This window comes from Euphorbia lathyris, chromosome 7 (genome assembly GCF_963576675.1).
Source record: "Euphorbia lathyris chromosome 7, ddEupLath1.1, whole genome shotgun sequence".
NCBI classification, from domain to species: domain Eukaryota; kingdom Viridiplantae; phylum Streptophyta; class Magnoliopsida; order Malpighiales; family Euphorbiaceae; genus Euphorbia; species Euphorbia lathyris.
Genome location: NC_088916.1, coordinates 88,997,914 through 89,011,926, shown reverse-complemented (window position 1 = coordinate 89,011,926; position 14,013 = coordinate 88,997,914). Strand labels below are relative to the sequence as shown.

Genomic DNA, 14,013 nt, shown 5'->3' with positions numbered 1-14,013 from the left:
TCTTTCTTTCTTTCTTTCAAATTATTATGTTTTTTAGATTGTTTGTTGTAACCACAATTCTTCATTTATCAAATATATATGCAAGTTTCCCAACTACTCTTTCAAACTATGTTGATGAATATTCATATAGGAAGTCGGGAAAATGAAATTATGCAATTAACTCACTTTGTTAATGAGACTTTAAACTGTTCTAAGGTTTCTGAATTAATTTTCTATGGAAGTTACAAACATTTCAATTTATTTAACTTAAAAGAAGTGGAGATGTAAAATGAAGTGGAGATGTAAAATGATATGAGCCGAAGCAAAAATAGCTATATCCGAGCATGATTCGTATTCCCTATGCTTTAGAGAACATTTCTTCTAGTTCTTAGTTAAAGGCTTGTAAATGGCTTTACTTATATATTGTTATATTTTTATGAATGTTTTTTTATGAAAATGTTTATATCAATCCATTAGATGACAAAGTAGAACCACACCAAAAAAATAATAAGGAATGAAACCTTATACAATTACATATTAAAGCCAATACAAGATCCATGAAGGAATAAAAGGAATAGGGCGTCAAACGATCATGAGCCGACCCTTGACCAAGCAACACCTAAATGACCTCATACTAAAAAATTTCAAGAATTAAAGTTGCTTAAAATATTATTAAACCTTAAATTTTTTTATTCTGAGGCTGTTAATGATTGTTTTGATGTGTTGAGTGGCCATGAGTGTTAAAAAAGTGTAAACTTGAGTGGGTTTTATGTTAAATTTTGAAGTTCAGTGGTCATACTTAAAAAAAGAAGCAAAGTTCATTGGGTTTAATTTACCTCCCAATTTTTTACAAGTTTCAATTGATTTAATTTTCTTTTCCATAAAGTGGTGAAACTCTTAGCGTGTTGGTTGAGAGCTTACCTATGACCCTAGAGGTCATGGGTTCGAATTACATGAGGTGGGTTGAGGGTTTTCCTTTCTCTTTAATGTAATCTTCTTGAGTTGAATGTGGGTTAATCCTAATATAAATAGTGACATCGGCCAATTTTAAGTCTAACATTTTAATGGAATTGCAAATTTAACTCTAACGTACAAAATGGTGTAAAATTAACCGTAACGTTTTTAAGAAAGATCAACATTAGGTTCGTTATTAGCAACATAGTAATATCTTAGAATAATGGGGTAAGGTTCAAAATTTCCCTTAACGTTTTTGGAAAGTCATATTTACACCTAACGTATGAAATGATGCAATTTTACCATTAAAATTTCCAATCAATATCAATTTTACCTCTACCCAATAGACCTTTGAACTGATTGATTTGACAGTTATTTGTCTATCAAATTGGATCTTCTAAACAAATTTGTTGATAAAATAAAAGAGTTATGTGTATAGTTTATGCCTGTTTTAATAACATAGTACAAAAGTAAGTTTTTTTTTTCGTGGGTAACTTGTATTTGTCAAACTTAAATATGGACATTTCAACATGTTTATAACTGTGTTATGAAGAGAATAAATATTTCAGAAATTGTTTAACGTTTGAAATGTCCGGTGTGACAATTAAATAACGAGTCAAATAACAGTAAACCAATCTTTTTTATTTTTTTTGTTAAAACATAGATAAAATTTATCTTATTTGAAAACATTAGAAGTAACATTGCACCATTTCATATGTTATGAGTAAATCTGCAAGGTAGGCCAAGACTATGACGCATTGGATCTCTTGCAACTTCTTTCATATTTCAAACAAAGTGAACCTATATCCGGGTAGGCTTAAGTTTTCGATTAACATATATTATAATTTCTAGGCCTAAACCATACACAGCCCCTGAACTTGTCACTTTTGATCATTTTGCCCCTGAATTTATGGGATGCCGTATTTGTCCCTTCAACTATTTTAAAGTGGCATTAACAACTCCATGTTTTCATTATAACGGAAACAATCATGACATGTTCTCATTGCAAACACCAAGATCATAATAAAAAGGGTTGTAAAATACTAAAACAAGCTGCAAATGAGGTTAGTATAGACAGTACATAAGTTCTCTTATAAAAATTGCATATAGCTTTAACTCTTTCTAAATCGTCTACATATATACCGTATGATTCAAATACTTCCATAAAAATTGCATATAGCTTTAACTCTTTCTAATGTTGAAACTACATCTTCTTTCCGTTATAAGTAATTACATAATTCAGTCATTTCATTCATGTACACATCCTAGATGAAAACTCGTGCTCTAGTTATGGAGTTGAGCAGGTTCCAGTATTGGAAAACAAGTAATTTCTCGTGTTTACATAAGCCTAGCAATAATTCTCGTGTTTATATAAGCATATGAATTAGCGAATTCAATTCCATTGCCTGCTTTTTAGCTAATTCAACATACTTCAAGTGGTAATTTTCTCAACACTTCTTCAAAATTATCAGCTTCCATAAGGGCATAAAGTGATACGCGCTCCAACTGATCTAAATCTCAATTTTACGCCCATGTCACGTACAATTTAAGAAGTAATCATGTTACATTTAGCAAGTGAAGAATGCCAATGCCACATCTTCAAAGTTTAGGCGGTAAATTGAATCATTTCGCAAAATACAAAGAGTTCTAATTTATTAAGCCAAATTCTATAATGTTTTACAAAAGGGAGTAATAAGTAAATGCGCAGATAGTAGATTCAACGTGCTAGTTGTGGTTCTTACGGGAAAATCAATTCTACTTAAATGTAGGACTAGCTATAAATGTGATGAAAAATAATTGAAATCATTCTTTTGTTCGCTATTTTTCTTTTGTTATAATTAAAACTGTAATATACTTTTAGATCTTGATTGTTATTTTGCATCGTGTCTTTAGTTAATGGAACTGAAGAAAGGAGATTCAGATCGCGATGACTGCTCTAGGAATTTTGTAAAATATTAGATGATCTATCATTCAATATAAGTAGCATAGGAATATGTGGTCAGAAACAATATAGTTGATGTTCAATTTATATAGTGATGAAAATTGAGAATGATTACTAAATTAGTTTCATACACCACCTTTTTTTAGAAAAACATCCTCAAATTTTGCCTTTAACTTTTTCAATCTATACCAAAAATGACTGAAACTGGAAATGTAATTGTAATTTTGGCGAATTGATCAAATATAGGACGTGTTTTCCTTTCTGTAGAATTATCAAAGCATGCTCCAAACTGATAGGTAGGGAATTTTTTTTACTTTAATTATGAATTTACTGCTTTCTTGAAAAATAGTCCAAGTGCTAATTTTCGAAACAGTTCTTCAATATTATCAACTACAATGTGGGCATAAAGTGATATGGCTCTCCAACTTATCAAAATGTCTAATTTAGGCTAATGTCATATGGAACTTAGAACTTGCTATGTTACTTTTAGCAAGTTCAGAATGCTAATGTGATATTTTCAAATAGGATGTCAATTGGATCATTTCGCCAAATACGAGTTCTAAGCCAAATTTTATAATGTTTGAGAAAAGGGAATAGGAATTAAATGCAGAGGTACTAGATGCAGTAGAAAGCATAAGATCACGAATAGCTTTAGGCATAAGAGTTGAAGTCAAAACAGATTGCCAGTAACGCTCTTGTGGTAGAACGTCACTAGTTCGAGTCACTGTTGTAATAAAATTATAATCACATTTTAGCTAGTTTCAAAAAAATTTGATTATCACATTGGATTCAAATAAGATGTTAATGCAGCGGAAATCATAAGAACATATTTATAGTTGATTCGCAGACGGATATTTTTGGATAACATTCAAAGTTTAAACAACTTCGGAAAAAAATGAAATTTTTCTACTAAACATAAAAAACTAAGTACTACAACAGAAATTGTTCTTTTAATATAAAAAGGAAAAATTACACGATAAGTACAAAAAACAGTAATTTGCATTTTGAAGGCTCCTAAAAATGACAGAAACTTCCAAAATTTGGTACAAATTAGAAACTGTCACTACATCAAAATTTCTACCACTTGCAAGCCATTTCTTCAACTGCATTAGTTGTTAATTAATTGAATCAATTTTGCCTATAGATAAAAATAAACAGAACAATTCAAACTGTAATGCACCTAGAATAAATCAAGTAACCCTCATCAAACGTTCAATAAAACTAACTCCCTTCCGGCATGAAGTTCGAAAGGCCTCATAAGCAAGAGAACATAGTACCTCAAAAAAGTTACCCCAACCTTAAAAGCCCTTTTAGGAAACTGTTTGTGCTGCTGCAGCCTGCCTCTTTCTCGCCTCCTCAATAATGGACAGCTTAATACCTTTCCCTTTTGGAAGAGATACCCATGGTTTTGTCCCCTTTCCAATGGTGAACACATTTCCCAACCGGGTAGCAAACTCATGCCCGGTTGCATCTTCCATGTGAATAGTCTCGAAACATCCCTTGTGCTTTTCCCTATTTTTTATCACTCCAACTCGTCCTCTGTTCCTCCCTCCAGTCACCATCACAATATTTCCCACATCAAACTTGATGAATGCAGTAATTTTGTTGCTCTCCAGGTCTAGCTTTATAGTGTCATTGGCTTTGATGAGTGGATCTGGATAACGAATAGTGCGCCCATCATAGGTGTTGAGGTAAGGGATTCCCTTTTGGCCAAATTGAACCGAGCCGACTTTGCAAAGCTTGAACTGCATAACATTGATTATATCACCATTTAGTCCCCCGACTAAAATTTAACATTTGATCTCAGTTAGAGTACACATGATTTATATAAAACTAAAGTCTTATGTGATAGAAACAGACGTAACCTTTGCCTCATCATCTCTAATGGAATGGAGACGGAAGCGGCCTTTGGTGTCATAGAGGAGACGAAAGTTCTCATTTGTTTTTGGAATTGACACAACATCTGTGCATGTAAAATTAAAGCAAGTAATCAATATAATACAAATTCAAACCTTGGAAAAGATAAAACACAATAATAACATATTTGGCCAAATAATTATGCATAAAATTTGGCCATTTATCAACAACCAATGCTCAAAAGGAAGAAATCAGAAAAAGCTGCCAACATTTAACCCTAATTGTACATAGAAAGAAAAAATGTGTGAGGCCAGAAGTCCACGTACCCATAAAACCAGAAGGATACGTTTGATCTGTCCTAACCTTCCCATCAACGAGAACATGACGCTGCATTAGAATAGCAATGACTTCACGATAAGTGAGAGCATACTTAAGCCTGTTACGCATGATAAGAATTAACGGCAAGCATTCCCTGGACTTGTGAGGTCCAGATGATGGTTTGGGTGCCTAATATATAACATAAGAAACAAAAAAGTAAGGAATTAGAGCCACAATAACAGGTATGCATGTATACAAGGATAATTGAGTTTAAATAGATAGTTAACATACAAAAGCACCACCAAGTTTGTCAAGCATCCAATGTTTGGGGGCATTGAGCCTCTTCAAGTGTTTCTTCAAACCTCTTGCCTGCAGTGCACACAAAAATATACAGGCTCAGCACATATCTTAATGACTGATAAACATCCCACAAGTAACACACCTTATACTCTTCCAACAGTTTATCAGAGAAAAATATTATGTAAGTATTCTAATGCTTAAAAAGAGAAAACAAAAAGTCTAGGACTTGTGCAACACCAGTGAGAAGACTTAGCCTTTGTTTGGGAGTTGGAGGTTAATGGAGGTGAGAGTTAAAGGAGGTAATGGAAATGGAAGGGAAGTGATGGAATGGAAAGTTAAACGTTAACCTTGTTTGGGAGTTTTATAGGATGTAAATGAGGTTAAATGTTTAACCTTGTTTGGGAGCTTAAATATGGAGGGGAATGAAGGTTAAATTTACACTTAAGAGATAAGAAATTTTAAAAAAGTTTACGTTACTCCCATTAACCCCCAATTTGGAGGTTAGAGTTTGGAGGTTAGAGGAAGTAAAGATTTAACCCCATTAACCTCCATTTACTCTCAAAAAATAACTCCCAAACAAAGTTAACTTAATACTTAACATTCCGTTACTTCCATTTACTCTCATTAACCTCCTCCCAAACAAAGGCTTAAACTAGCTAATCTGAAAAAACAGTTAAAAATTTGACACTACACCATAAAACCCCTACTACAACCAAGTGAAATTGTTGGCTTAGACCCCTTTTTGAGTTGCATTAGGCCAAAAATAGGCCTAATGCAACAAAATCCGCGGTAGCTCCTGTAGCATTATTTGCTAATGCAACAATTTGTAAACAATAGCAACAATTAACAATTGTTGGATATATTTTAATTAGTTTCAACAAATTTTTGATTAAAGCAACAAATTTACAAAATAATGCAACATATAATTATTGTTACATTAAATCTAATGCAACTAATTTATTTAATTTTTTCAACAATTTTAATAGTTTCTGCAACACGAATATTGCTATTTGCAACAAATTTTATGAATTTTGCAACAATTTTAGTTCGAATTTGCAACATAATTGGTTGAAATTGCAACAATTTTAACTAAATTCTGCAACATATTTATTAGATTTTGCAACAATTTGAACTGAAAACCTGCAACATATTTGGTAGCTTTTTGCAACAATTGTAATCTGCATCTTTTTTGTTGCATTTCTTTTTAATAATTTCAACCTGTAATAAATGCAAACTTTGACTAATTTCGGAAAGTGTAATATAAAATATGACAAATATATTTACAAACAATGATCCAATTCATACATACACAATCTCTTATACAATAAGATAAGAGTATCATAATATATGTCCAATACATAGTTTTCAAATTCTAAGAAACCACAATCTTTCATCGATGTCACTCGTTAGCTTCTCCTTTTCCCAGGCAGGTCCCTGTAGACTAAAAAGCTCGACAGCATGCCTTAAATCAAGATCAGCTAAGAGTATGAATGATTGACAAGCAGTATAAGACCTGCATGACCAGAAATCATTTAAGTTAATGCACTTTTTAAATTTCATTTACAGTTCACCATAATATTACAAACGAAACATGACCCCAAAGTTTTGCTGAAGGAATAAGCAGGGATTTGAAAGATTGATGAAAAGATTGAAGATTTCCTTTGGTTGGGAGTTCAATGATGCTGACAGGAAAAGATAAGATTTCCTTCGAATCACACAAAATCAAAACGAGGGAATAAGATTTACCCCGCAGCTTCTTAATAACAAATATACAACCTATTTGGTGTTCAATTTTGGAACAGATCAAACACGGTTTTTATTCAAACTGAACATGAACAAAGGAAATCGGGACTGTTTACAAATTCATTTGACATCTTCAATCTGTTTGAAATTAAAAATCAAGCACTTTAAGTTTTTAAATTCTCAATTTAAGAGGTATTGTTATATTTTTGTTAAAAAAGAGCAGAGCATTAAAGCTGACTTAGAACATCTGTTAAGCAAATCCATTTGATAGATCTTAACTACCAATTCACTAAACCAGCTCAAAGTCTGTAGGTTCACAATCTAGATCCACTCATAAAGAATTCACAATATTTCAATCACGTTATATAGTCACATTTCATCTCAGATAATGGTCGACAAAAGGAAGAAAGAACATCAGAAATCAATAGTTCGTCTGAGAAATACCTAAAGACATCCACTGAACTTTCGATTTAATGGAATTCTGATCCTCAATAAACCCGCTGCCAGAAGCCGTTCAGCTCCTCCGCCTATGCCATGCATTCGGGTCACGGGATTCTTTTCTCACGACTGAAAATAAAGGAAATAAAAAAACATTAGATTGAAAGTGGTACTAAATAGTAAAAAGTGGTACTAAAGGAAAAATAAATAAATTAGAAGAGAATAAAGGACTAACATAACATGTTCAGTGATGGAAAGTGGTACTAAATAGTAAGAAGCTCCATGCTGTAGAGAATGGAGAGTGATACCCCATTTATTTTTTAATACTGGATGTCCTGATGAATGAATCAACATATTTTCATCTCCAAATGCTTCTCTCACATTGAACGGTCCACCTCCTATTTCAAATGCTACATCATTTATAAACACCATCGATCTTCCTCCCTCCACTACACCTGCATCCACACAATCATTTCTCTCATACCATACCATACCATACCATGTCTATTTCAATCAACAATAAAATACTAAACCAACCAACCCATGCACACGTCCATCCATCTATATCCATCTTACACTAGCTAGATTTTCACAAACAGTTCACTTCTTAAATTACCATTCTGTCCCTCATTCAACCATAAATGGCTTTTTACTTACTTTTACATGTAAATCAATCACATCTTATGATTCAACAAAAGTATATTCTTCTCAAGACCTATTTTCACACACTTGCAATTAGGGCATACAAAACACGACTACTGTCGCTCAATCACGTTTAACTTTGAGATCTCGTGGTACGTGAAATTACCTTGAGTGATGGTAGATGAAACATTAGTGATACCGTTTGTGTGATTAGTAAAAGAGAGAGGGAAAGGAGGAGCAAGGCCTAAGGTGTGAGAATTGGAGATGTGAATGAATAATCAAGCATTGGTTGCATCTTCATGTTCTTATGATGATCATCTTTCTTTGAAGTGTGATGATCAGAATTCACAATCTCACTTAGTAAAAGATTAGTACAAGGTCCTACTGTATGATCTTGAACTTGAACAACATTTGATAGATCAGAGAAGCAAAACCCTTGTGTAAAAGATCCCGTTCCGGTACCGGAGACAGCTCCGGTTGCTGTGTGTTGAGAGGGGAAGAAGAAAGGTTCATGGGTGAACTCGTTATGGGGTTGAAAATAGGAGTTCTGGTTCACAGAAGCAGTTGGTGAATTTGATAAATCGAGGACTGTCTGAGAGTTCATAGAGAGTATTCTTTTTGAGGAATTAGGAGGTGATTTCTCTGAGTTGACCCTGCTAACCTGCTTCCCATTTATCCTCAGCGGCAGTTTGAACGGGAGGATCTGAAAACCAAAATCAAATGGACCGATTATATCCAAATGTCAAATATACTAAAACGAAAAACACCACCATGTCTCTAGTGCAAAATAGCAACCGTCAATCAGCAATGTCTAGGCTAAAATTAATCAATAGAACACAGGAGCATCTACTTTACTCATTTTCAATGCAATCTAATATGCTTCTAACAACCATATAACATTAACAAAATTACTATAATAAAAATGAATTTTGAACTGCACTACACTAACATTACATAATCCAATCAGAAGTATTACCTGTTAGCCATTTAGTTCATGAATGAACTTAACTGCTGCCACATGATATGTTGCTATAAGAATCATGTTGGCTTAGATGACTTAATTAAAAAATGAACTAAAAAACATAAAATAGCCAACAAGCATTAAACCATTAAAATATATAAAAGTTACAGATGATGAATTTAGACAAGCATTAAACCATTAAACCATACCCACAAGTTTAATTACATCTTTAGAGAAATTAGACAAGTAAATAAATAAATCTGCACACTTCCTTTATAAATGTATAATCAATTGATAGGAAGCTACTAGTGTTGAAAACCATGCCAAGTAACAGTAAAAGATTCACTCACAGAGTTAACATAAATTATTATCCATAGCTTTATTAAGTTAACATGTAAACCTCGGGGGAGCAATTGGGGGGAAATAACAAAACCTTTAAAATAATATCACATATGCCCAACCTTCACAAATTGTACAAGAGGGGCACTAGGATTGCGAGATGTAGTCAGCAAAATTTTAGGATCTTTTTTAGTTGCTCTTGCATACTCGTCATCAATGCTGGACTTCGGATCTAAATTTCAACAATAAAAAGCAAAAAAAAAAACATGAATCAACAACCCCAAATTGAGCCCAAATTCAATACTTCAAAACTTACTAGCAGTATTTTCATCTTCAAGGTCAATTTCTTGACGAAGAGCAGCTTCTTCGTTCCTAAGCTCAGTAGGAATTGGCTTCCCCTCTATGAAGAAAACACATGAACCAATCAAAAATTTGCGTACGCACAAAAAGAAGTAACATAAACTCGATTTTGATTTTCGATTTTTACCAGCTAAGGCGTCTCTGATTTTGCGCTTCTTCTCATAAAGCAATCGCTCTTTGCCTTCTAAGCTCTTTCTGTACAAATACTCTCTCCTCAAACGAATGTTTCTGCGCAACATTTCTCAAATTCAACAACTATTCGATGTAAAAAGATAAGGATGGTATCAAAGAAGCTGTCTTGGGGTAGACAGAAAGGAAAACGATGGAGCAGAGGATTTTACTAGGGTTTTAGTCCGTATGGAACTGCAAGAAGAAGAAAGAGTGGGTTTGACGCTATGTCGTTTCGCGGTAGTAGAGAAACGTTTTGGTTTTCATGTGTTTATATAAGAGTCTATGGCCCAAAATTGAGCCCAGTCACGTTTCAGGCTTTACTACAAGCCCGGCCCGGCCCGGTCCATGCCCAGCCCGGTAGTAGAGAAACGCTCGGCCGAGCCCGGCCCAGCCCGGTCCATGTCCACGTCTAATAAAAATTAGAAAATTTCTTTTACAAGTTTGTATATTAATAAAAAATTAATATTTAATATTATACAATTGTTTCCAATAATTAATATTTATATATATATATATATATTAATAAAATAATAAATTATTTTAATTGCAACATTATATATTTGTTAGCTTTTCTTTATTTTTGTTGCATTAGACCACTTAAATTTCAATGCAACAATTATAATTTTGTTGCTTTGTCGGTTTTACCTTATTTTTTTTTGTAACAATTTAAAAAAATTGTTAGATTAACTTTCTTAAAAGCAACATGACAAGCAACAATTAATATTTTTGTTGCATAATTTTTTATAATTTTGCTAATTTAAAGATTATTGCAACAAAAATGCAACATTATTGAAATACAACAAAAGAAACTCATTTAATGCATCAATTTTCAAGCAACAAATTCAAATTTGGTTGCATTAGGGGGTTTTATGGTATAGTGAGAACAACAAATATTTGTCCTTTCTATGGAAAATAGCCAAATACTCTCAAAGGAACAATAATAACCAAAAAATTTCTAGGCAAACGACAGCCTTCACTCTCTCATATACAGTAAGACGGAACATGAAATCTCGAAACCCTAAAACAAAAAAGTAGGATTTTTTTTTCAACTAGTTTGATGATATGCAAAATAAATTCCTAGCTACAATCAATAAAAAGAAAAACAAATCAGATTATAAAAGCATCTACCTTGTTTTACAGTAAGAATTCAGATGACATATAGAAGAATAAAAGAGGGAAGAAATCTTACCATTTTTCTTTTTGATGTTGATTACTCTTCTCAAAATAACTGAGGAGATAAGCCGGCTCACTTTGAAACAACAAAGAAAAGAAAGACAAAAATCTTGTGCGGCAACCCTAATTTGTTTAGGAGTTTGAAGGTTAATGGGTTGAGATATAAAGGCCTAATGGAAAGGAAGGAAAAAGAAAATGGAAAAGAAAATTAAAAATTAACTTTATTTGAGAGTTTCTAGAATGTAAATTAGGTTAAAAGTTTAATTTCATTTGCGAGTTTAAATATAAAAGGAAATGAAAGTTAAATTTACTATGCAAAAATAAATTTTTTTAAATGAACTTTCGGTTATTTCCACTAATCTCAATTTACAGGTTAGAGTTTGGAAATTAACCTTCATTTAATATGATATTTAATATTCCATTACTCTTCTTCCATTTACCTCAATTAACTCACTCTCAAACAAGGGTAAATTTATTTTGTTTGTATTTCCATAAGTGCCCCTCTCTTTTTCCTCATTGTAATTGGTCGAATAAATTACAAATGTAGTAGCTAAATCTTAATCCCAAATTGCAGTTTGGTGCTTAGATTTAATTTTATGTTAAAAATATACATGAAGTAATGATGTGGGTACAATTTAGTACCTTTTACATTTTAATTAAAAATTGGGAGCCACGATACATTCAACTAACATAAAAATAGAATACTTCCCATAGATATTCTAATTCTAACTCTCTCTACCATGATAACTAGGCAAACCGAGCATGTCATGCTCAATCTCAGGTAGTTTACACAGGGCCGGCTGGGCTTCTAGGCAACCTAGGCAATTGCCTAGGGCCCCATATATATTATTATAATAATATATAGGTTAGTTTGGTTAATTGGTAAAAAAGAGAGCAGGTGTAAATTTGCTACATATATAGGATTTTAAGTAAAAAAAATTCTCTCAGTTGACCCAGTTTCCTTCCTCATCTTTCAGTGGTCGAATTTCATTCCTTTTGCGCCTACTGTTAGCAGCCGAGTGAAAAAAATTTGAGTTCTGGTCACCAGCTTTGAGCCAAAGTATCTTGCTTCTCTGCTTCCAATAGGCTTCTTGTTGGAGGAGAAGCTCATCAAGGCGATTCCTAGCAGCCAATAGTGCTTCGATCCCCAGCCTATCAGTACAAGATTTTAGTCTTCTAATTTCTGATCTGCAACAATGAATTTCTTTCTTAAATCGGCTACGAATGTTGTTTCCCCAAGCTACAAGTATTTCGCCACATTTTTCCTATTTAACCAAAGTTCCTCTAGCATTTGAATGTTCCCAGGCCAAAATTATCTGGTCTCTGCAATCAGCTTCTTTGATCCAATCATTTTCAAACCGAAAACGGTGAGACATAGAACCCATAGTGTTAATTAGAGATAAGAAGAGTACCGTATGATCACTACATTGAGCATCCTCATTCAAGACAGAAGCCGAACTGAACTGCATAAACCAACTGTTATTAGCAAGCGCCCGATCAAGTTTCTCTTCTATAGCATTTTTTGAACCACGACCTCTTTCCCACATGAACGGATAACCCTTCATACTGACTTTTGACAACCCACAATCTGTAATAGCATCAGTCACCGTTTGGTGGCTGATGCGTGGGGATGGTATTGGGAAAAAGAGGCAAGTTTTGTGTGAAAAGTGCGTATAAACACATGTGGTCTGAAAAATATGGCAATAACCCATCATTGACAATTGATGGAGTTAATTGGGGTTCAGTGTGGGCACTTCAGGTACCGCCCAAGGTAAAAAATCTAATTTGGAGAACCTTGGCTGGCTGTTTACCGTCGCTGAGCGCTTTATCTGCTAGAAGGGTTCCGATCAATAACTTGTGTCCATCTTGCCTGCAATCGGAGGAGGATGACTTCCATGCCTTAGTTGGCTGCCGTCAGGCTCGATTTTTCTGGGGTCTGACTAGTGTTGCAGGTTTGGGAGATTCTTGCTCTTCGTTTAGGGAGTTCTGGGAGAAGTTGGGGTTATTGTTTCCATCGGAAACTGGTACGACGGCAGTCTGCTGCTGGTTCTTATGGCTTAACCGGAACAATAGAGTATGGTCAAAACAAGTCATGACACCTACCATACTCTTCTCCATGCCATGCAATTTATCTCAAGTTGGAAAGCTGCTCAAAGCCAAGGAAGTGGTGCGGTGGTGACGACTGCTGAAGTAACTCAGAAATGGTGCAAACCCCCACAAGGTATGTTAAAACTTAATATTGATGGGGCCATATTTTCTGCCTCGAGTACTGCCGGTTATGGATTCATCCTGCGGGATAGTGATGGCGGGTTCCAAGCTGCAGGTAACGGTACTGTTTACTGTTGTCTTGACCCTTTTCTTGTTGAGGCGATCTCGTGTCATGAGGCGTTGAGCTGGCTGAAGGATTCTGGTAGACAGAACGTGTTAGTAGAATCGGATTCACAATTGCTAGTGTATGCTATTCAGCGAGAAACTAGTGGCAATTCGGCTCTGGATCTAGTTATTGAAGATTGCAAAATCCTTATTAAGGATATAGGTAATGTGTCAATCTCATTTATTCGTAGGTCAGCGAATTCCGCTGGTCACTAAAAAAAAGTAAAAAAAAATTGTTAGTTTCATTTAATGTGGAGATTGGAAAGTACAAAATATTGTCATATTTTATTATTTTGGAAGGATAAAAAATGCCCCACTAAATTGACTAAATGCTAGTAAGTAGATCATAATCTCATCTTTTTGTGTTTGATCACAGACTTGGAAAAGAAAACATATTCAATTGTTATTGGTCCATGTGTATTATGATAAATTATATGATATGAGATCCCCCCTCATCTGAAGT

The 14,013-nt window shown here is 33.9% G+C and overlaps 1 protein-coding gene and 1 pseudogene across 1 annotated transcript; both read right to left on the bottom strand.

Moving 5' to 3' along the window:
- Positions 1–4,157: 4,157 nt before the first annotated feature.
- Positions 4,158–5,419, bottom strand: LOC136235769 (small ribosomal subunit protein eS4-like). Its single transcript, XM_066025777.1, has 4 exons — positions 5,342–5,419; positions 5,059–5,239; positions 4,741–4,838; positions 4,158–4,620 (listed from the first exon to the last, which is right to left on the bottom strand). The coding sequence occupies exons 1-4, from the start codon at positions 5,366–5,368 to the stop codon at positions 4,186–4,188; spliced, it is 741 nt and encodes a 246-aa protein (XP_065881849.1). The 5' UTR covers positions 5,369–5,419; the 3' UTR covers positions 4,158–4,185.
- A 2,135-nt stretch (positions 5,420–7,554) lies between these two features.
- LOC136201141 (uncharacterized) lies at positions 7,555–10,224 on the bottom strand (annotated as a pseudogene).
- Positions 10,225–14,013: the final 3,789 nt, after the last annotated feature.

Bases quoted from the DNA above. Each gene is read 5' to 3' on its own strand.
- LOC136235769 (XM_066025777.1), bottom strand. From the start codon at position 5,368: ATGCTTGACAAACTTGGTGGTGCTTTT. The intron at 4,839-5,058 runs GTACGTGGACTT...TTACATGCACAG, and splicing joins GTATCCTTCTGGTTTTATGG to ATGTTGTGTCAATTCCAAAA. The intron at 4,621-4,740 runs GTTACGTCTGTT...AATGTTATGCAG, and splicing joins TTAGAGATGATGAGGCAAAG to TTCAAGCTTTGCAAAGTCGG.